Source organism: Pipistrellus hanaki (assembly GCF_964339955.1).
Source record: "Pipistrellus hanaki genome assembly, chromosome: 6".
NCBI lineage: Eukaryota > Metazoa > Chordata > Mammalia > Chiroptera > Vespertilionidae > Pipistrellus > Pipistrellus hanaki.
In genome coordinates this window covers 38,890,164-38,913,449 of record NC_140508.1, presented here as the reverse complement: position 1 = coordinate 38,913,449, position 23,286 = coordinate 38,890,164, and the positions used below count along the sequence as shown (strand labels likewise).

The window sequence follows — 23,286 nt, the reverse complement described above, 5'->3', positions numbered from 1 at the left end:
AATAATCAGAGTTGTATTTTATAGGAATAGAGTCTAGGACTCCTAAGGCTCTAAATCTCTAAACAATACCTTCTGTAATTGACATATTGTCACACAAGTGTGATTTCATGGCCATCCCATAAAGGTATATGATTGCCTTTTATAGCCATGTCAAAGTAGCAATTTGTTATACTGTCTTCCTCACAGAAATCTCTTTTATATATTTCCGAGCCTGTAATTCGTTCTTTTGAAGATTTTCGGTTGTGGTAAATCTTCAACTGTATAGTATCCCATTGAGAAAATATACCACAATTTACTAGTATCCATTTATCTATTGTAATAGTATCCACAATTTATCCCTCATAGATTAGCATTTGGGTAGTTGTGGATAGTGTATTCCAGAACATATTTTTTGATACATGTATGCATGCATTTCTGTTGGGTATATATGAACAACTGAAATTACTAAATCACAGAGCATACATATGTATGTTCCTTTAGAATAATAGATGCACTCATACCAGTACTGAGTGAGAGTTCTGGGTGCTTCATATCCTTGCCAATGCCTAGTATTTTCTTTTTCTTTTTATCCCCCTTCCCCCCCTTATTATTATTATTTTTTTCTTTGCTTAGCCCTTCTGGCAGGTATATAATGTTATATTATTGTGGTTTTAAATTGTGTTTTCCCAACTAATGATGTTGAATGTCTTTTCATATGTTTATTTGCCATTTGGGATATTGTCTTTTGTGATATATCTGTTAAAGTCCTTTTCCATGTTGGACCGTCTTTTTCTTTTCTCTTTTTTTGTTTGTTTTTTGGGGGGGGGGGGGTGTGTGTGTGTGTGTTGGGGGGGTAGGGGAGGTTTTTAAGAAAAGGGGAAGAACACACTGGATGCCCTTTTTCTTAATGATTTATTTAAAATACATATATTTAGAAGAAATATTTTATATTATAAATATGGCTATTTTGTCAGAAGTCTAGGAAATAGACTTGCCTCTCTGTATAGGACTTTTCCCTCTCTTGTGTCTTTTGATGAACACAAGTTCTTAATTTTAATCTAGTTGAATTTATCCTTTTCTTTTTTTTCTTTTTTAAGGGTCAGAACTTTTCTGTATCCTGTTTTAAAAATCTTTGCCTACTCCAAGATCACAAAGATATTTTTTCCATTTTCTTTGGAAAACTTTATTGTTTTATATTTTACATTTAAATTCGGTGTGAGATGAAATCAAGACATAATATATTTTTTCATATGGACAGCCAAGTGACACAGCACCTTTAATTTAAAAGACCATTCTTTTCCCCCAGTTCATTTTAGTATCACCTGCATCAGATAGGTGAATATATGGACTCTTATATTTGGGGGGCTATTTCTGGACTCTTTTCTGTTCAACTAATCTGTTTGCCTTTCTTTATGCCAATAACACACTATACTGTCTTTAATTATTGTACCTTTACAGTAAATCTTGAAATCAGATGGTGCCAGAACTTACAGAACCACAGCTTGCCAATTTAATTCTTTTTCTTTTTCAAGATTGCCATTGCTATTCTAGATGCTTTGCATTCCCATATAAGTTTGAGAATCATCTAGTTACTTTGTACAAAAATCCTGATGGGGTTTTGATTGGGGTTATGTTGATTCTACACCAAGCATGTCAAACTCTGGCTCACAAGCCACATGCGGCCCACAATGAATATTTTTGCGGCCTAACCAATATAACGGTATGTAAGAAACGTTTTAATAAAAATTTTGTAGCTTAATTTTTATAATATCCTGTTATGCGTAATTATTAATAATGAGCTACAATGTTCACTAATGACTGATTCACTATAACCGTGTTGCATTTATTTCCCTTATGCACAGGCACATCACTAATTTCTCTCCACTAGTACTAGCAGCAAATATTTTAACAGCTGATTGCCACATCATTAGTCTTATACTGACTTACTTGGTGTGCACAATAGGAAATATTTCTCTTTCTTCAGAACAAGAAAAATAGGTTTATGTGCGTTAGGCTTATTAATCTGTGCATTTATTCAGTGTCTGGTGTGTTAAAGTTGAAGAAAAAGTATTAATTTTTGTTAAAATTTTCTATTATTTTATGTTAACAATTACTCATTTATTTCAGCCCTTTGTAATCAGCATGTCTCTATCGAAATAAACCTATGTTTCTATGAAAATTGAAGCTTTTGGGGTTTTCTTGCAGCCCACATAAACTTAAACCTTGTTTATTTGGCCTGTTAGCCTCTGAGCTTGACATGCTTGCTCTACACCAATGATTCTCATCCAGGGGTGACTTTTGCCCTCCATGGGACATTTGGCAGTGTCTGGAGACATTTTTGGTTGTCGCCCTTGGGGGTGCTACTGCCATCTGAGGGACAGAGGTCAAAGATACTGCTAAGTATCTTACCATGGACAGGACAACCCTCCACCAACAAATAATTATCCATCCCCAAATGTCAATAGTGCCTCTGTGGAGAAACTGAATTAATATCACTGTTTCATTAGGGTTCCTGCCTACCATCTTACTACTTGTTTTCTGTTTGACCCACTAGTTTTACTTCTGTTTGTTTTTTGGTGTGTGTGGTTGTGGTATTTTTTTTAATCCTTTTTGTGGGGATAAATTAATAATATTTGTTATCTAATTTCTACTGATCTCTGAAGTTGACAAGCATATATTTTACAGGTTCAGTGAGGTTTTTTGTGTTTGTTTGTTTTTGTTTTTTGGGGGGGAGCTTATTCTACAGATTTTATCATGCATTCCTGACATATTATAGTCTAATGCAAATTATTTTACCACTTCCTGATACTGCTAGATTCTTAATATGCTTAATTTCTTACATACTCCCCATACACCATTTGCGCATTATTGTCTTGCATTTTGGGTGTGTGAGTGTATCTGTGTGTAACAAAAGACACAATGATTATTGTTTTGTACAGTAAATACTCTTTTATATTGATCTATTGTATTGTTCTTCATTCCCTCCTACATATCCATGTTTCTCTTTAGGTTCATTTTCTCCCTTTATTTTTTCCTTTAGTGTGGACCTGATAGCAAGAATTCACTCAGTTTTTGTTTGTCTAAAACATCTTTTTCAGTTTTGAATGATGTTTTATAGGATATAAAATTCAATTGTAGTTATTTCAGCACTAAAAGATGTTATTCTATTGTCTTTTGGATTTTATCATTTCTGTTGAGAAGTTACCTGTTGATTTATTGCTCCGTTACTTTTAAAAGTTGTCTCTCTGCAGAGACCGGTTTGGTTCAGTGAATAGAGCATCTGCCTGCAGACTGAAGGGTCCCGGGTTCGATTCCGGTCAAGGGCATGTACCTTGGTTGCGGGTGCATCCCCGGTTGGGGGCGTGCAGGAGGCAGCTGATCGATGACCCTTTCTCGTCGATGTTTCTGGCTCTCTGTCTCTCTCCCTTCCTCTCTGTAAAAAATCAATAAAATATATATATATTTTTTTTTAAAAGAGTTGTCTCTCTATTTTTGGTTTTTAGCATTTTTACTGTGAGGTAGCTATGTGTATTTTTTTCTCATTGTATTATTATCTTGAGGTTTGCTGAGCTTCTTGAATCTGTGGGTTGATCTCTTTCATTTGTTTGAACATTTCTTAGTCATTTCTCACTCAGCCCCCCCCCCCCCCAAGTCATATAGTTTGAGATCCCTGAAGACTGCAGTCTTGTCCCTTCACTGAGCCATGTTGTTATCCTGAGCTCATGTCTAGGATCAGCAAATGCACCTTGAGGGGAAAGGGATGGGAGAGTAACTCCTGATTATTGACTCACTCTGAACATTTCCCTCAACTAGAGTATTAGTCTATCGTGTTGCTTCCACAACTATTTGATGCTTTAATAAATGATTTTTTAAAATTTATCTGGCATTTTTTCTAGTTGTCAGCAAGAATATTGGCCTACCACACCCTAATATCTCATTTGAATGCAGCATATGTACCGCTAAAGTATGTAAGACAGACATGTAGCGAATAATACAGCATGCTAAATACTATGATAACGGTACTTACAGTGTTAGAACAAAGGAGGAAAACGTGAAATAGCGTTCCCTGTGTGGGAAATTGCAAGTTTTATCATTTTACATGGTTACAGTTTCAAGTTCAAAGGGTGAAGCAAAAGAGACGGAGTCAGTGAGATAGGTAGGTACTTGTGTGCCATGGTAAGTAAGTGTTTTTACTTTCAGCAGGCTACGGAAAGCAGTTGAAGAATTTTAAGCATGGAGACAGGTGATCAGATTTTTGTTTACAATGATCACTTACATGTCATCATGTAATGTGGGCTCAAGAAGTACAGGCACACAAGGCAGGGAGCCAGAGAGGAAACTGCCATGGTCAGTCCAACATTGAATAAATGATGATCATCAACTCATTTGAAGGATGTTGAAGGGGTAGAATTGATGAAACTTAAGGAAATAGTGGAATTAAGAAAGCAGAAAGCCTAAGGTTTCTAGCTCAGGTGAGGACCATCAGTCATAAAGAGAATATAGGCTAAAGAGCAGAGAAGTCGTTTTAGACATATTGTGTGCTCCCACTTCATTGGCTCTATTGCAGTTTTTGTCATATAATCCTAGAACGTAGTTTTATCTTCTTGAAACTCCTGAGATGAATAGGAGCGACGCAGAGCCAGGTCATTACCGTCACCCCGCTTTAACTGGACCCTCTGATTTCATCTGTTTTACATCTGAGCTTCCGTTTAAACATTTTACTTGAAGAAATTTTCCCATGCCAAAAGAAAAAAAGTTTTTGAGCAATATTCTCTTTTTCATTCACCTTCCCCGTTTAGGTCTCTGTTTTATTTGTTGTTTGAATGAAGCTCTTTTTCAGTTATCTTCCTCTGTCAGGTATACAGATGATAATCCTCTCTCAATTCTTACATATTGTTCTTTCTCCTTCCCTGGTGACTATCTTGCCTGTTTATGGGGGTGGGAGAGGGGCACAGTCCTTCATTTGCAGTCCTGCTGTCTTCTAGTATCTACTGATGTAAAGGAGAGAGCCAAAGCCAGCACTATTTGTTGTTTCTTCCTGAAAGCGTATATGATTTTTCTCTTTATTTTTTAGTGTACAGGAATTTTACCAGAATGTGACTTGGTGTGTATCCTTCTGTCTTTTCGGTCTCCATATAAATCTTTTTTTTTCTTTTTTTTGTAGGTTTCTGTTATTTGTTTTAGCTCCTCCATCTGTTCCTTTTTTCCCTTCCAGAATTCCCAGTTATTTACATGTTAGTTCTACCAGATCTGTCCCCTAGGTCTCACAATTTTCTTTCTTTTTTTTTTTTTTTTTTAATATATTTTATTGATGATTTTTTTTTTTTTTTTTTTTTTTTTTTTTTTTTTTTTTTTTACAGAGAGGAAGGGAGAGGGATAGAGAGTTAGAAACATCGATGAGAGAGAAACATCGATCAGCTGCCTCCTGCACACCTCCTACTGGGGATGTTGGGGATGTGCCTACAACCAAGGTACATGCCCTTGATCAGAATCAAACTTGGGATCCTCAGGCCGATGCTCTATCCACTGAGCCAAACTGGTTAGGGCTAGGTCTCACAATTTTCATCTCTTTGTATTTCTACTCAGAGTTTTAAAGTAATTACTTAATCTTCCTGGCCACTAATTGGTTCTTGGCAATTAGCCATCTTTTTTTATTTCCCCCATCAATTGCGCTGTATGTGTGTAAAATCATATTTTGGAAACTCTAAGAAATATCTTTTGTCTTGTAATTGAACTTCCTTTTTGGTCTTATTATTTTTCAAATTTTTGTTTATCTCGTTTAGTGTTTCTGTTCATCTAAGATTCACCACCTCAGGGTGCTATTATTTCCTTTTCCTACTTCTGACAGCTAGGTCCCATTAAATGGTTATCTTCGTTTTCTTCTATTTCAACTACCCATGTAGAATGGCAGAGCAGCCTCGGGGTCATCAGTCTGTGAGCCGGTGCCGATGAGATGTCTGTAGTCCCTGGCCAAGCTGTCTGGCATTCACACCTGGCGTTTTCCTAGCCTGGGACAGGGAATATACCAGCTTCTTCCCTCCCCTGGCTTCTGGGTGTCACAGAGACCAGGAGATATACTTCCAAGAAGCCTCACAGAGACCAGCATCACCCTTCCTCGCAGGGGTCCATGGAGCTCTGAGGACCATGCTCTCTAGGGTATTAAAGCCTGATTGTTGCCTTGGAGCCCTCTCCTGACCCAGCGGGACAGTTCGGCACCAGCTCTCTGGGCGAAGCAGGTCTTGCCCACAGACACTAAGCGCCACTTGCCTGCCAGTCCTAGTCACTGGGGCTCAATAGAGTTCACAGGATTGGAGACAGGGAGAGGCCGCAGAGACACTTGCTTGTCGTCATCTGTTCAGAACCCTCAGCAAGTAGAGCCAAAAAATATATAAGTAAATAAAGAGTGAGAGGGACACCACCAGGCTAGATGGTCTCTAAGCTTTCGTCCAATGCCAGCCTTTTATAGTTGTACACCTTTATGGTCTCCAGTTTCAGCTCAGTCCTCAGTACCCTTGGGCCACACTTTTATGTCTTCCCAGCATGCTCTGCTTCCCCAAAGGGAATATTTGAGGCTTTTCTTTCTCTCCTCAAGCCCTCTGCTTACCCTCCTTCGTGTTCACTGTCAGCCCATGACTTTGAATTTCTCCTCACAGAGAAAAGAGACTCTCATATTAAGTTGCTCAGCTCCCTTCGCTTGCCCTTAAACCTGTCTCCTTTCATTGCCTGCATGCCTGCCTGCCTGCCGTCCATCTTTCCATCCTGCTTGAGTCTCTTTCTCCCATGATTTCTGTCATCATGTGCACTCCTGGTTTTTCCATTTCTCTGGCCACTCTTTCATTTTGCTTTTGCGTCCAGTCTCACCTAGTTCTGGTTCTTCTCCCACGTTACTACTGGCTGCCAGGGCATCTTTTCTCTGCATAAAGTTGATCATATCACCCCCTCCTTAAACCTCGCCATGACAAGAATAGGCAAAACTAATCCATAGTGATAGAAGTCAGAATATGGTAGTTCTGGGCAGGGGAAATGGGAAATGGGAGCTTTCCGAGGTGCTGGAAGTAGTCTGTATCTTGTTTTGGGTAGTGGTTACATGGATCTCTACATACATAAAAATTCACTGAGCTGTACATTAAGACTAGAGTAATTTTCTGTGTGTATGTTATGCCTCAAATTAAACACACACACACAAACCTTCAGTGGTTCTCCATTATGATGACAGATTAAAATTCCAACTCCTTAGACTAGCCTACAGATTTTTTTTTTTCATTCCTCCCTCAACTTTTGGCTCAAGCATCTTCCTGTGAATCCCATCTTGGCTTCCCCAGGGTTATGACAGATGGGTCTTCCACATTCACTTAGGACTGTAAGCATAGGCCTATCCTAATTCTTAACAGTCTGTGTTGTAACTGTCCATCTTCTTCCCTCACTAGACTGGGGTTCTCTGAGAATAGAATCATCTCTTCAGTTCCATTGTTCTGCTAGTGCTGTAGTCGGCAAACTGCGGCTCAAGAGCCACATGCGGCTCTTTGGCCCCTTGAGTGTGGCTCTTCCACAAAATACCATGGCCTGGGAGAGTCTGTTTTGAAGAAGGGGCGTTAGAAGAAGTTTAAATTTAAAAGTTTTGTCTCTCAAAAGAAATTTCAGTCATCGTACTGTTGATATTTGGCTCTGTTGACTAATGAGTTTGCTGACCACTGGCCTAGAGTCTTGTGTAGCAATTGGCACATAGACTCCCCTACATGTCTGCTGGATGAATGAATGCAAGTTTACTTTGTATTTGCTTCCTTCCTCCAACCTGCAGGATGGTTCCTCGGTGAGAGGAAGTGCACCATGGCCGTTTTTGACACTCCTGAGGAGGCCTTTGGCATCTTACGTCCCATCTGTGTTCAGCTGACAAAGGCCCAGACGGTGGAGAATGTGGAGCAGCTGCAGGCACAGTTGCGGACAGTGAGCGACTCGGCCCTGCAGGAGCTTCAGCAGTACGTCCTCTTCCCTTTGAGGTTTGCCCTGAAGACCCCAGGTCCCAAAAGGGAACGCTTGATCCAAAGCGTGGTGGAGTGCCTCACCTTTGTCCTCTCCTCGACATGTGTGAAGGAACAGGAGCTTCTCCAGGAACTCTTCTCAGAGCTCTCCACCTGTCTGTACTCCCCCAGCTCCCAAAAGCCCGCCGCCGTGTCAGAGGAGTTGAAATTGGCGGTAATCCAGGGCCTTAGCACTTTAATGCACTCGGCCTACGGGGACGTCATCCTGACTTTTTATGAGCCCTCCATTCTGCCTCGTTTGGGATTTGCTATATCTTTGCTGTTAGGCCTAGCAGAACAGGAGAAGTCAAAGCAAATCAAAATCGCTGCCTTAAAGTGTTTACAGGTTCTCCTCTTGCAGTGCGATTGTGACGACCATCCGAGGTTCTTGGATGAGCTTGAGCAAAAGCAGCTGGGGGATTTGTTTGCTTCCTTTTTACCTGGAATCTCAACAGCCCTGACCAGGGTCATCACAGGAGACTTTAAACAAGGGCACAGCATTGTCGTATCTTCGCTGAAGATCTTTTACAGGACAGTGGGCTTTATCATGGCTGACGAACAGCTCAGAAGCATCTCAGAGGTCCAAGCAAGGCCCATGGTGGAGGACAGAGTAGCAAAGCTGATGGTTCACAGGGAAGCCGATTGGGTAAAAAATACCGGCGACAAGCTGGCTATTCTTATTAAGAAGATCATTGAGTGCGTTTCAGTTCACCCACACTGGAAGGTGAGGCTGGAGCTGATAGAACTTGTGGAGGCCCTCCTATGGAAGTGTAGTCAGTCCCTGGTCCAATCGGCTGGACCCCTTCTGAAGGCTTTGGTGGGTCTATTAAATGACGAGAGTCCTGAAGTCCAAGCCCAGTGCAATAAGGTTCTGAGACATTTTGCAGATCAGAAAGTAGTGGTGGGCAGCAGAGCCTTTGCTGACATCTTGTCAGAAAACCTGCATTCCCTCGCCACCTCTCTCCCCCGCCTAATGAACTCCCAAGACGATCAGGGCAAATTCTCTACCCTTTCCTTATTACTCGGTTACCTGAAACTCTTGGGCCCCAAAGTGAACTTTGTCCTCAACTCCGTGGCCCACCTCCAGCGCCTTTCCAAAGCGCTTATCCAAGTTCTAGAATTAGACATGGCTGACATCAAAATTGTGGAGGAGCGGCGTTGGAATTCCGATCATCTGAGTGCTTCCCCAAAGACGGCCACAAGGCCGTGGAGTCAGATTCAGAGAAGATACTTCCGCTTCTTTACTGACGAGAGGATTTTCCTGCTCTTGCAGCAGGTCTGTCAGCTTCTTGGTTTTTATGGGAACCTCCATTTGCTCGTGGATCACTTTATGGACCTGTACCACGAATCCGTGGTTTACCGAAAGCAAGCCGCCATGATCCTTAACGAACTGGTTGCAGGGGCTGCTGGGCTAGAAGTGGAAAATCTTCATGAAAAACATATTAAAACAAGCCCAGAGGAGCTGAGAGAGATCGTGACGTCTCTACTTGAAGAATACACGAGCCAAGAAAACTGGTATTTGGCCACTTGTGTTGAAGCTGAAGAAATGGGAGAGGAGCTAACTATGAAGCAGTCGGGCCTCCAGGCCATCACATCTGGTGCACACACCTGCCAAGTTGCATCTTTTCCAGCCTTCTCAAAGCCAAGTCCCACTATCTGCTCCATGAACAGCAACATCTGGCAAATATGCATCCAGTTGGAAGGGATCGGCCACTTTGCATATGCACTAGGAACAGACTTCCGTTTGCTCTTGATGTCAGCCCTCTATCCAGTCCTGGAGAAGGCTGGAGACCAAACCCTGCTCATTAGCCAGGCCGCTACCAGTGCCATGATTGACATTTGCCATGCTTGTGGCTACGACTCCCTACAGCAACTGATCAACCAAAATTCAGACTATTTGGTGAATGGGATCTCTTTAAATCTGCGTCATCTGTCTCTGCACCCCCATACCCCTAAGGTCTTGGAAGTCATGCTGAGGAACTCTGATGCTAGCCTGCTTCCCTTGGTGGCAGATGTGGTTCAAGATGTCTTGGCCACCCTGGACCAATTTTACGATCAGAGGGCCACTTCCTTTGTCAGTGTTCTACACGCTCTGCTGGCAGCATTAGGTACACTGAGAGCCCTTTTTAATGTTGTTTGTGGGGGAGGACTAGTATCCTTATTTGCTTAACCTTTTTTTTTTTCCTTTGTTTGTGGTTATGCTGCAGAGGACGTTATTTGAATATTATTTGAATGTACCCAGTTCCACATGTTATGGTCACATACTTTTAATAATCTCTGCCATCTATTGAGCTCCTGCTCTGTGCCGGGGACATGAACCCTGCAGACTAAATGTAAATGTTATTTTTGTTTTGCAGATAAGAGCTAAGGCTCAGTGAGATCCTTCTTAGCCAGGGTCACACAGTTAATAAGGAGAAAAACAGGATTTGTGATTTTTCTTTTCAATATACCAAGCTGCTCTTAAGAATGAGCAGCATCTATGCAATAGCCACATGTAGCTAGCGACTGCCATACTGGACAGAGCTGGCCTATAAACTTTCTTTTGACATTTTAATTGTACGGTTTCTACCAGAGGTGTTAGTCACCATTAAAATGAAAAAAAAAAAAAAAGTTTTTGGATTTTACGAAAAAAAGAATCCCTCAACTGGATAGACCATCTTTGAATGAGAAACACTTTTTTAAAAAAATGAGCCATATACCTGAGTCCCTTTTATCCAAAGAGTATAGCTCCAGTGCTTAATTCAGTACTGCTAATAGCCTCCAAAGTAGATATAAAGGCCACTGACCTCATCTGCTGAGAAGCCAAGATCGTGTAAGAAAGTTTCTCCCAGAAGGTGAGGGAAACAGGACAGTCCTCTGGCCTATAGCTGATACCATTTCCAATGTTTATCCCTCCATTCATGAACATTCATGTGTAGTGTAAATGATCTTTTATTCATTCATTCAATAAGGAATGCCTGCCATATGTCAGGCACTGTGCTAAGTAATCAGGATACAGCAGTGAACAAGACGAATAAACTCATGGAACTTTCCTCCTGCTTCAGGAAGGATGATAAACAAGTAAACAAATCACTAGATTCATTTAAAAATCCTATAAGCCTGTGAAGAAACAGGCAACTTAATACAAGAGAGGGACAGGGACAGGCTACCTTTAAGTAGAGAAATGCTCTTTGGATAAAAGTAAGTGTTCAAAGAGGGCCTCTCTGAGGAAGTGACACTAAAGCTGAGACCTGAAGACCGAGAAGGGCCCATCAGTACATGTTTTGTTTTGTTTTGTTTTGTTTTATGATTTTTAAGAATCTTCAGGCACAGGGAATAGCAGGTGGAAAGGCCTAGAGAGAAGAAAGGGTTTGGAATCTTTGGAGACAAGAAGAGAGGTCATGGTGAAGAGACTGATACAGGTGACATTAGAAAGGCAGGCAAGGACGAATCCTGGAGGGGCTTAGGCCCAGGGGAGGAGCTGGGATTTTATTTTGCATCCACTGGAAAGCCTGCGTACTGCACCAGTCCCTGGGCTGTCAGTCGTGACCAGTCCCTGCTCTAGTCCCCGCCCTCCTGGAAACTATGAAGATGAGCCAACTGCTTGTACCTTTAAGACTGTGGCTGACTTCCATGGTCCAAATACACTCCAGACTTCACCCTTTAGTACTTTGGGGAACTTGTCTACATATTAATTTGAGATTTTAAAAAATATATTAAGAAAAGACTTATTAAATATATCCTCTCAGGATCTATCTCAATTTGGACCTTGGAAATTGAATTATTGCCTTTGAGTGCTAATGTCTTTGGTCATCTCAGGGAGGAATTCTGTATAGCAATTTTTTTTTTAATTGAACTAGAGGAGGAGGGTGTCTCCATTGCAGAGAGGAAAATCAGGGTGGGTAAGGTTGACTTGACAGCATCTTAGGAAAAGAAGCACAACTGGGGCTAGCTTTTCTGAAACTTTTGAGATAACCCAGAGTACACTGCATTCTCAACAGTAAGGAGTGCTGAAAATTGATCAGTCACAGTAAGGAATTATCAGAGTAGCACTAGATGCTGGCATTTCTGTTTTGTCATCCAGTTGTCTTAACTGATGGGCACTCTTTTAAGATGGAAGTGGAAGTGTGGTCGCAAGGAACTTCCTAAAGGTCCTAAAAGAAACAAGGACATTTTTTTTAGGAAACTGAGTTACCGTAAACGCAGTGTTTCATCAGCATCAACTAAAAAGCATTCGGTACCACAAGGAGGGCAAGAGCCATCATCAGTTAAATTACTCCTAAGCACCAACTATTGGTTGGCTGATTATTTACTCATAACAAAACAAGGCTTTGAAAGCATCCGTGTCACATGCCTCAGCACTTGGAGACTTGCCACATCTGTACATGCAGAGCTGCCACATTGTTTTGATGGTTGCATAATATTCTATTGTATGGCTGCATCATTATTTAAGCATTCTTTCTTGGTGTACATTTTGGTTGTTTCCAATTTTTTGCCACCACAAAAAAAAAAATGCAATGAATATCTTCATAACTCATTTTGAGCATGGGTAAGTATATCATTAGGGTAAGCTTCCTAAGACAAATGCTGGCTTAGAGTATTACATTTAAGTTTTGGGTAGAGTATCAAATTGCTCTCCAAAGAGTTCATGCCAATTTAAACTCCCATCAGTGATGTATGAGTGCCAATTTTGCCACGGCCTCACCCACACTATATATTACCTAGCTTTTTGATCTTTGCTAATCTACTAGGAGAAAAATAGCACCTTATTATAGTTTAACTTGCATTAGGAGTGAGGTTGAGTTTCATTTCATATGTTGAAAAGCCATTTGTGAGCAAAGACTTCTTAATGTTTGGCACTAGACTTAAATCTAGAAAATAATCTTTATAACTGGTCTGCTTTTAGCAGTGTGAGTGCTGTGTCCTGACTCGTTGGGAATGCAATCCCTTACGGTACATCATGGGCCTGATTTGTGTCTGGGATGAGGCACTGAAGAAATGTGATCATTGGGCCCCAACATATAGAAACTTCCAGATTGAAGGCTCTCATCTCCAGCATTTGCTCTCTGCTCCTCCCAGTTGCCTGACCTGGCACCTCCACCTGCTGTTGCTCTGCTCTGTGCAGATGCTCCGTGATGGAGAGGAGATTAGCAAGTGCTAAAGGTTATCAGAGACTTTTTCCCTGCTGCCTTATGCAAGGAGAGTGAAAATTCAGGCCAAAGGCTTTTCTTCTTGTTCTCTCACTCTTTAAGTATTAAGAGCCTTTTTGAAATGAAGTCCCAGGGTTGAAATTAGAGCTGATCTGGTTAAAGAAGGGCTGGAAACCCTGGGCCCACCTGGCTAGCCTGCTATCTCTTGACCTCCCTGTTGTGACCCAGAAATCTGTGTGTGGAGCCCTAGGGTTCCTCAAGGCACAGTTTGAAAATCACTGGCTCAGTGACGTTTAAGGCTTATTCTCTGATGACACATCAGAAGTACGGAAGCATCACTGAAGAAGAAAAAGATGTAGAAAGAAATGGCAGCTTTTGGAAGCATTTTACATCAGAAATACTAGTACAGATGTGAGCCTGCATTCATTCTCAAGGTTCCATAGAGCCTGTCTTTTGCTAATGAGTAGTGTCTCTTGTACTTAGGATTTTGTCACTATGTTCTCTAATCTAGTATATTTATTCATTCAGCATATACTTTTGAGTACCCATTCTGTGCTGGGCACGTTGGATTTCCAGTGGTGATCAATGGGTCATAGAGTCTAATGGGAGATTCAGATACTAAACAGTACACATAATTATAAATCATGATGAATTGCTATGAAAGCAGAGAGCATGGTGCTACCTAAGACAACATAGAAGGGACCTACGTTAGATTGGGGGGGTCAAGGGATGGTGTTAGTTGTCAAGTTATATTTGTATTGAAACATGAAAAGTGTGTTGGCATGGGGGTGAAATATTCTAGACAGCAAGAACAGTATATTCAAAAGTTCTAAGACAGCCGAAACCGGTTTGACTCAGTGGATAGAGCGTCGGCTTGCGGACTGAAAGGTCCCAGGTTCGATTCCGGTCAAGGGCATGTGCCTTGGTTGCGTGCACATCCCCAATATTCTAACACTCTATCCCTCTCTCTTCCTCTCTGTTTAAAATCAATAAAATATATATATATTTTTTTAAATATATATTTTATTGATTTTAAACAGAGAGGAAGAGAGAGGGATAGTTAGAAACATTGATGAGAGAGAGTCATCGATCTTCCAGTTCTCCAATGTGTCAGGTGTTTTCCTGGGATGTGCCCGCAACCAAGATATGTGCCCTTGACTGGAATCGAACCCGGGACCTTTCAGTCCGCAGGCCGACGCTCTATCCACTGAGCCACACCGGTTTTGGCTAAAATATATATTTTTTTTAAAAGTCCTAAGACAGGAAAACACCTGACACATTGGAGAACTGGAAGATGGTACAGCAACTGGGAGTGGTTAGGAGATGAGGTTAGAGAAAAAGGTAAGGGCTGGATCATGCAGAGGCCATGCAGACCATGGCAGAGAGCTTATCCTATATAATAAAAGGCTAACTGGAACTCAACCAGGGGTCAGGGCCAGCCAGCCAACCTCCTTCGTCCCATTCCCCCAACCCCATGGGCCCTGCCCAAATTTGTGCACCGGGCCTCTAGTGCTACTTATAATTAATTAATGACTGTTGTCAGTGACCATTCTAACACTTTATTTACAGCCCAGTGGTTCCCAGATACAAGTGATCTCGGGCAACTCCAAGAGCAAAGTACAGGGGAGGAGGGAAGTCATTTGAGCCAAAGAACAACAGCTCCTCAGGACAGACTTGAGAACATCACCACAGCCGAAGACATTGAACAGTTTTTGCTGAACTACCTCAAGGAAAAGGATGTGGCAGATGGAAATGTCTCGGAGTCTGATGAGGAAGGTAAGTATAATTTATGTGGGCTCAGCCGGTTTTTTCTTTTTGAAGCAGATTATTGTGAAAACAATGAAAGGTCATTATGGAAGGTTTGGAAATTTTAAAAAATCACTCATAACGACACCATGCTAACATAGGCTTTCTCGCTTTTTGTATAATCTTTTTCCATTCTTTTTTGTTGTTGTTGCAAACCTATTTTTATATGGTTGCAACCTATTTAAATGCAGTATGCCCTTTTTGCATTTAGTTTTATAATAAGGAACTCTCCATGTTGCTGTAGAGTTTTAATAATTAATGTTTTAATAGCTGCTACTAAGTATCCATTTCCCTGTGGGAAGTTTAGGGTTGCTTCTAGCTTTTCACTCTAATAAATAGAGCTGCAGCGGATGATTCTGTGCTTGTAACCTTTTCCTTCTTTTTGCAAATTTCTTTGTAAATCCCCGAAGTGGGATTTCTGGGTCAAAGATATGAACATTATTTTATGCTTGCCAAATTGCCTTCCAGAAAGGTTGTATCAATTTACACTTTCCCTTCAGCAGTGCAGAATTAATACTGGTTTCACCATAATCCTGCCAACATTGGCTATCACCAGTTTTACTTCTTACTAAATTAAAATGGTTCTTGTTATTTTACTTTGCATTCTCTGATTAGTGGAAAGGTTAAACATCTTTCTCTAAGCTTCTTTCCTGACAATTTCTTTTACTTATGCCCATTGTCTACTTATATGCTTGTCCATTTGTTTATCGGTGGGAGGAAGGTTCAGTGTTTTTCTTACCAATTTATATGATAAAGAAGGCAGTTTAGGCTAGCTGAAGCTCTGGCCTGTTGTTTTATTCACAAGCCCAATCTGGAGCTTCGGGTCACAAAGGGATTAATAAATTATTAGAATCTCCTCTGCAAATATAAAATGCCAAGTTATAATGAGCTTGGTGGTCTCAGAACTGTCCTAAATCGAACTGAGTCCCAAATAGTTTGTTAGGTTGGAATCGAGCAGATTTCTTCTTTCTTTTCTTTTTCTTTTTTCTTTCTTTTTTTTCTTTTTTTCTATTTCTTCTCTGAGGCTCTGATGAACTAAGCAACAAATTCCTACTAACTGACAGGGCAGCATCACAGGGCCCCAGTAATGATTTATGCAGAATTGAGTCATTGGTTTCCCCAAGGACAGAGTTTGCTGATCAGAAATCTATCCGTTTTTCTTCTCCGTTCTGTTTCTTGAGCCAACCCAATCCTTCTTTTCCTGAACTGCACCTCTTGCTCAAACCTGAAGAAGGGGAGGCAGCTTGATCCCTCGTAATCTGGATTGGCCGTTTTTGTTTGAAATCCTAGCAGTGTCAGCGAATCCATTCTTTCACGATTAGGATCTTCTGGGTCTAGTTGATGTTCCCTAGGAATAGACTGAATGAATCAAACCTTCCTCCCAGTAACGGAAACATTCGCATCCCTCAAGTAACATCCTGCAATAGGTGAATTTCAAACAACAAAGCCTACTCCGGGAAGAAAAGTACAGCCTTATCGTTCCTACAATTATCATTCATCAAGTACACACCACACACTTGGCATTATGAAGAATGTTTGGCTCAATGCTGTTTGACATGCGGTTTTTGTTTTAACCACAATAAAACCACCATGTGCTTCTGAGGTCCCTTTCTCCAAGAAATCCAAGCATTGTACAAATGCGTTTTCATGTATCACTTCAGCATCTGTTAGAGACAGGTGTGGCCTCTACTGTAAGATTCTGTTTTCCAGCAGAGGAAACTGAAATGGGGAAAAGTTACGGGAGCCAGGCTCAGCTTAATGGAGATGAGCACAGCTGGTAATGGGGGAGAGGCTGGAGGGTCTATGTAAATAGAGGAGACTTTTTCAGGGTAGGGATTTTGGCCTGGTTTTCAGGAAGCTCTCGAGTCTTTTTGTGGAGATCAAAAGATCTTAAAGGCTGGTGGTGAAGACAGACATATACCCCCTTTGGTCAAAAGATGAACCAAGAAGAAAGAGGAAAAGAACCAGAGGCCACAGGGAATGGTGCAGCTTCAGGACTCCATATTAGACCCTTGCTCTCTTAGGGTTTCATTGTAAATATTTACTCATGGAAATTTAGAGAAGACCAGAGGTATAGGAAAAAAGTAAAGCTCATCTATTACTTCATGACCCATTTCTGTTCATATTTTGTGGTACTTCCAACTTTATATAAACGTTTCTATAACAGTGCTCACAATGTGTGCAATTTTGTATCCTGCTTTTCTCTTCTTCACACAACGTTATTTCATAAGTACTTTCCTTTGTCGTTAAAGCCCTTGGTAAACACAAATTTTAGGGCCTTCATAACATGTTATTCTCTGGCTGTCCCAAGATTTATAAAACCATCCCCCCTGAGTTAGCTGTTACAGTTAATGCTTGGTGAATATCTTAACCCAAATTTAACACGATTTCCTTAGAATTAGTTTCTAGACATTTTCCCTCATAAGTCCTTGAGAGATCAAGTTAAGTTGGGCATTGCTCATAAAATACTGTCTTTTTCCAGAGGAGCAGTCAGACCCTCCCAAAGTGGACGAGGATGACACCGGTCCCCATGTGGAGCCCCCACTGCCACTGCAGATCCAAATAGCCACCGACGTGATGGAGCGCTGCATCCACTTGTTGTCAGATAAAAGCCTGAAAATCCGCTTGAAGGTCAGTGTGCAGCCCTCTCCTGCATTCACTAAGGCGTGGTGAGGATGGCAGCAACTGCAGGGATGAGCAAGTAGCTGCCCTTATCTCCTGGTCCACGTGTGGTGGCCAAGAGAAGCCCGCAGGAGGACGGGATCTGCGGGGAGACATTCTTAGGTCTCTGGATTGGCTCAGCTGCCAGAAGGAGCCGAGTCCCCTTTGTGGGTTTAACAACCCACAACATTTTGGAGGAGTCATTGGATTCCCAAGGGGAAGAAAGGCATAGGCTTTGGAAAAGATGTCATTTTCTGAGCTGACTTCATGAAAGATGTACGTTTCAGAACTTGAAAGGAATGGTCATTATTCCAAGCCTGACGCCGGCCCTTATCTCCATTCTGTTTCTATTCTCATCCCAGGAAAAACACCAGCGCTGTTCTTAATCTTACATCTTCCTTTGCTGGCAGCTTCCCAAGCAGCATCCCGTCAGCAAGGACTTAAACTGTGCAGTTGTGACTCCAACAACAGCACAGTGGGGTGCAGAGGGGTGGGCATTGGGGACCGAGCTTTCAGAGACATTTGAGGGAAGATCTCAGTATCCAAAGGAAAACCACACAGCCTGGCACTCCTTCCCACCCACAGCACAAGTGAGCACAGCTGCCTCGATGAATTACTGGGAGTGATGAGAGCACATTGCCCTGCGCAGAGGTGTGGGCCGGGTAACCTTGCTCCACAGATTCTCTCAAACCTCAGCCTCCGTGTTTTGTGGAATCTGTGTAGTCTTCCCAGAGGCACTTCCTGGCATGCATCTGTTGTTCTGTTCAGGAGGCGCTTTTCCAGTGTCTGCTCCATGCAAGGCGGTGTCTGGTTGATCCATCCATCTTCCCCTTCCTGGAGACCTTATAGCAACTGTGTACACATCATAGTTACAGAGCCTCAACACTGGAGTCGGGACTACAGACCTGAGTTCAAATCCTGCCTCTGCCTCTTACTAGCCATATGACCTTGAGTAATTAATTCACCTTTTTGAGCCTCAACTTCTTCGTCTGTAAAATGGAGATGGTAGTGCCTACCTCACTGGATTATCGATTATAAATACAAAACAGCATCCCGTATGACATACACACCCATTCATTCATTCATTCACTGAGTGCTTACAGAGACTGCGACAGGCGGGGGGCATACAGAAGGAAGTGAAGCAGACATGGTCCCTGTCTTCATGCAACTTCCTGACTCTTGTAGGGAAAGAGGCGATACATAGGCGCACACTTAGAGGTTGAGGAAATGCTGTGAAGATAATAAGCAGTTCTGTGATAGAAAGCAGAGATTCGCCCGTGTAGTAAACATGTATTGGGAACCTACTCTACCAAACCCCTAACCTTACGTTGGGGTTTAGGCCAGGTTATCAGGAGGGCCTCTCTGAGGTGGTAATATTTAAACTGAGACTTAAAAGCTTGGAAAGGAGCCAGCCATGCAAAGGGGCAAAGGCAGAGAGAAGAACATTCTAGGCAGAGGAGGAAAATGTTTCTAAATCACTGAAGTATATGGCATAACTTGCCCAGTTAATAACAGAACTCAAGTTCAAAGCCAGTGGTGATACCAACACCCTTTCCACTGTGTGCTCTCCACTGTGGACTGAGTTTCTCCTCTTCCAGTTCCTCTTTTGTTCTTTGTTCCTGTTCCAGTCTCAGTGTGACCAGCACACAGTGGGCACTTATCTCCATTCTGTTTCTATTCTCATCCCAGGTTTACTACTTAACATTAAGTTGACAGGCTTCCCTCAGTCTTTCTGACTCGGACATGCACCCTCTCAGGCTCTGCGGAGGCGGCCCCGCCCTGTGGGCTGACCACTCCCACGAGACCGAAGGCGACCACCTGCTTTCAGTGAGCTGGGAGAGAGGAGGGATCAGGAAGGTGAAAATGCGATTTACATCTAGGCTCCCCAATCCTTTCTCCTAAGATTGACTGTATCTCAGCGGCCTGCTTGGCCTCTCCATTAGGAATAACAGACCTTGCTCTCACCTCGCCTCTCGATTCCACTCCTCCGTTATTCCTGTCTCATTAGGCAGCACTTGCATCTCTTCAGTTGCTAAGTCTGAACCCAAACAGCTCTAAGATCCCTCTCTTCATCTCCCCAGTATCGGGTCTTTCAGCAGTTTAAACCATTTCATCTCCAAAACAGGTAACTTTGCCGCCTCGATTACATGGCCACCTCACTTTCCTCCTCTCGTGACATGTGCCATGTTCCTCAAGGGCCTCCTTACTCCTCTCTCCCACTTCAAGTCCCTTCCCCACCCAGCAGCCAGAATGACCTTTTTAAAACATGAATTGTATCCCGCCACTTTCCTGCTTAAGACATTCTCATGGCTCCCCACTGCCCTCAGTACAAAGTGAAAAATCCTTAACATGACACCCGTGTCATTAATAGGTTATCCAGCCCCGTCTTACCTGCCCTCTTCTGCTCCACCCTGCGCTGCCTCAGCACCTACGCACTGCTAGCTCCCCCACTGCAGAGTCTCCCTCGTCACTGTTTCCGGTTCTAGGAACGCTGGTGCACTCTGTGCACATGACCAGCTGCTACTCATCCTGTGTGTCTCCTTTTACGAGTCCGTTCCTCGCACTTGTCGCAGGTGGAGATCACCCTTGACCTGGGTGTTATCTCTCTGCAGTGGGCCAAGCCTCAGGAAGGCAAGGGAGCATATGCCTTTTGTCCCTGAGTGTACCCACCCGGTACCTAGCCATGCTTGGCATGTTTTTAGGGCTCAGTAAATATTTAGCCAACTAATGAGCTTCTAAATGTTATTCTTTTAAAATGGGCACTTGGTTACCCTGGTTTCAAGCCTGTCCTCCCTCCTGAAGCCATGCCCTCTTTCCTTCCAGGTCCTGGATGTGCTGGATCTGTGTGTGGTCGTTCTGCAGTCCCACCGGAACCAGCTCCTCCCTTTGGCTCACCGGGCCTGGCCCCCGCTCGTACGCCGACTCACAAACGATGACCCCCTGGCAGTGCTCAGAGCCTTCAAGGTACTGCCCTGGCAGCCCCCTACTGCCGTGGGGACAGAGGGGGGTAAGCACAGGGCTCACCAGTGCCTTTGGGATTGGTTCTCTTTGCATCTGGTTGCAGTGTAATACACCTGGAAGAAAGCACCAAGAAATCAGAAAAGCACAAGGAAGAAAATAAAAGTCAGTTTCCTTCTGAATTTGAAGCAGGGATACCTAGTGGATGATAGGGCCACCGGTATTTATTGAGCACCTACTGTGTGTCCTATAGTGTGCTTGGCACTTCCCCATACATGAGCTCATCTCCTTATAACAACCCTGTGGTGTAGATATTATCATCCCCATGCTTGTCAGAGGAGGAAACAAGCTCAGAGAAGCCAAGAAGTTTTCTCAAGATCACACAGCTAAAGTGCTAGAACCAAACACCTGTGAGTTCACGCCATGTTCTCTGCACTGCACAGGCGTCAGGTGAAGGGATCTAGTGCTAGTAATGGGCATCCTCTGCCAGCCGAGTGACTTGGGCAAAGCCAGTGACCACCGTTTTCAGATTGGGCTTAGGAACACCTGGCCCATCTTCCTCATAGTGCTGTTGTCAAGGATAAATGGGGCTGCTGGGTGAAATACTTTGAAAAATGTAAAGCCCTACATACATGGAAGGTATTGTTCTCCCTGACTTAGTTTGACTTGTATTAGCTCACATATTTTAGCTGATTTATGTATATTCTCACTTGTTCTAAAAAGCACTTAAGGCAACCTACAGAGATACATTTACCATGGCAAGGTAATATAAATTAGAGGTGGGTGAGCAAGACGAGGAATATAAAAATGAAGCCAGGAACACAACTAAGATACTTGGCAAAGGTAATTTGGTTTTCTGTAAGATTCTTTAGCATATGCCAGATCAAAACGCAAGCCTACATTTAAAACCTATACAATTGCTAATATTTTTTTCAAAAATAAAACAAGGAATGACCTGTGTGTGTAGAGAGAGAGCAAAAGAAGGCAAGGGGCAGGGAGATCTTGCTAAATCTTATTCAGATGGGCTGCTTTCCTTTATGAAAATTAATGGGTTATCTGAAGTGACAGCAAGGGTAGGAAAATGAAAACACATAAAGACCTGTGTGCTGTCACAGAGGCTGCTCTCCCGCTGCCAGACACGCTGATGACACCCGAGGTCTGTCAGGCCTTGCGCAGCCCAGCCGAGGGCCCCGAAGTAGCGCCTTATTCTCTGCAAAGTCGGCAAACACTCTCTGTGCTGGTTATGCCTTGCTTACCGATTTTTAAAGAAATTCCCGTTATCCTGTATACTCAGTCTTGTGCAGCAGGGCAAAACGTTTCAATACGTTCTGCTAGAGAAAGTTTAAAATGAGACATGCAGAGAAAGTGCCTGTTGTGAACGATGGGATGAGGGTGATGTACATAAGAGATTGTGCTGTGGAACAGAAGGAACTCCAACTCGGCTCTGACCACTGGGACTCTGCCCTCCCTCAGCCAGAGGACCTCAGCCAGCCACTGCCCTCCCTTGCCCACACGGGGCAGCAGCCAGCCTCCGTGTTTGTGTTTGTTCAGCCAGTTACAGTTACAAACACAAATCATTTCTCCAGAGATGTTAGGAAGATTCAAGGGATGATCTATGTTAACTGCTTTAAGGCCTTTTTTTTTTTTTTTTTTTTTTTTTTTTTTAACAAAAGAGGGAGGAAAATCAAGGGATTAATCATATTCATTCAGCTCAAGATTCCTATGAAATACTCTCTGTGTAATCTGTATTTATGAATAGAAGCAGCCATACCTTGTGGGAGCAGAGACCTCTGAATTCATAACTGTCAGAATCACAAACCACGGGCAAGGAATTAACAGCAGTAATTCCTTCCCTTCCCTCTCCTCCTCCCCCCCATCCCCTCACCCACCTCCCAAGCATAGACCCAGATGAAATTGAATTACCAAGCGCTCTTTAGCTCTCTTGCTGCCCTGGTGATGTTCAGACACCAGCTTGGGGCTGTTTCTGCAGGTTTTGCGCACCCTCGGAGGCAAATGTGGTGATTTTCTCCGGAGCCGGTTCTGCAAAGATGTCCTACCAAAGCTGGCTGGCTCCTTAGTCGCCCAGGCTCCCGTCAGTGCCCGGGCCGGACCAGTTTACTCCCACACACTGGCCTTCAAGCTGCAGCTGGCCGTCTTGCAGGGCCTGGGCCCTCTCTGCGAGAGACTGGACCTAGGTAGGTACCAGCCAGGCTCACCTGGACACACTCTGCATTCTGTCCCACACCCACCCTTGCACCGTCCACTTAGCCATGCTCCCCTCCTCTCCTCCCTTCATGTGTACATGCTTCCGTCTCACTTTGACCTCATTTATCCACTTACTCTGGTGTTTTTGTTTTGTTTGCAAGATAAAGAGCCCATGTCCTCTTGCCCAGCTTGTCCAGTTCCCCGGACGGCACTTGGCTATTGCTTGTCCCAAATGAAATCCGAGGGCCAACACTTGTTTTGTTTTTCCTCTCTGCAGGTGAGGGTGACCTGAATAAAGTGGCTGATGCCTGCCTGATTTACCTCAGCGCCAAACAGCCCGTGAAATTACAAGAGGCTGCCAGGAGGTACGTCTGCTTAATCACCCGCGTCTCTTTACGTTTGTCCTAAATTATATATGATTTGCTAATGGCACGCAGAGTTGAGGCATCTCTGCTCTTGTAGGTGAAGGTGATTTCTTCAACTGTGCCACCTCTAGAGACGCGTTTTTACTGGACGCATTTCTCTTTGCA

At 43.0% G+C, this 23,286-nt stretch overlaps 1 protein-coding gene across 1 annotated transcript in view; it reads left to right on the top strand.

Annotated features, from left to right (window-relative positions):
• Nucleotides 1–23,286, top strand: part of TTI1 (TELO2 interacting protein 1) — a 41,392-nt gene that overhangs the window by 5,828 nt on the left and 12,278 nt on the right. The window contains exons 2-7 of the mRNA XM_084888681.1: nucleotides 7,778–10,105; nucleotides 14,696–14,902; nucleotides 17,415–17,563; nucleotides 20,417–20,557; nucleotides 22,542–22,746; nucleotides 23,034–23,121. Of these exons, the coding sequence (XP_084744807.1) occupies nucleotides 7,807–10,105; nucleotides 14,696–14,902; nucleotides 17,415–17,563; nucleotides 20,417–20,557; nucleotides 22,542–22,746; nucleotides 23,034–23,121 (3,089 nt within the window). The 5' untranslated portion in view covers nucleotides 7,778–7,806. The remainder of the gene's footprint in view (nucleotides 1–7,777; nucleotides 10,106–14,695; nucleotides 14,903–17,414; nucleotides 17,564–20,416; nucleotides 20,558–22,541; nucleotides 22,747–23,033; nucleotides 23,122–23,286) is intronic.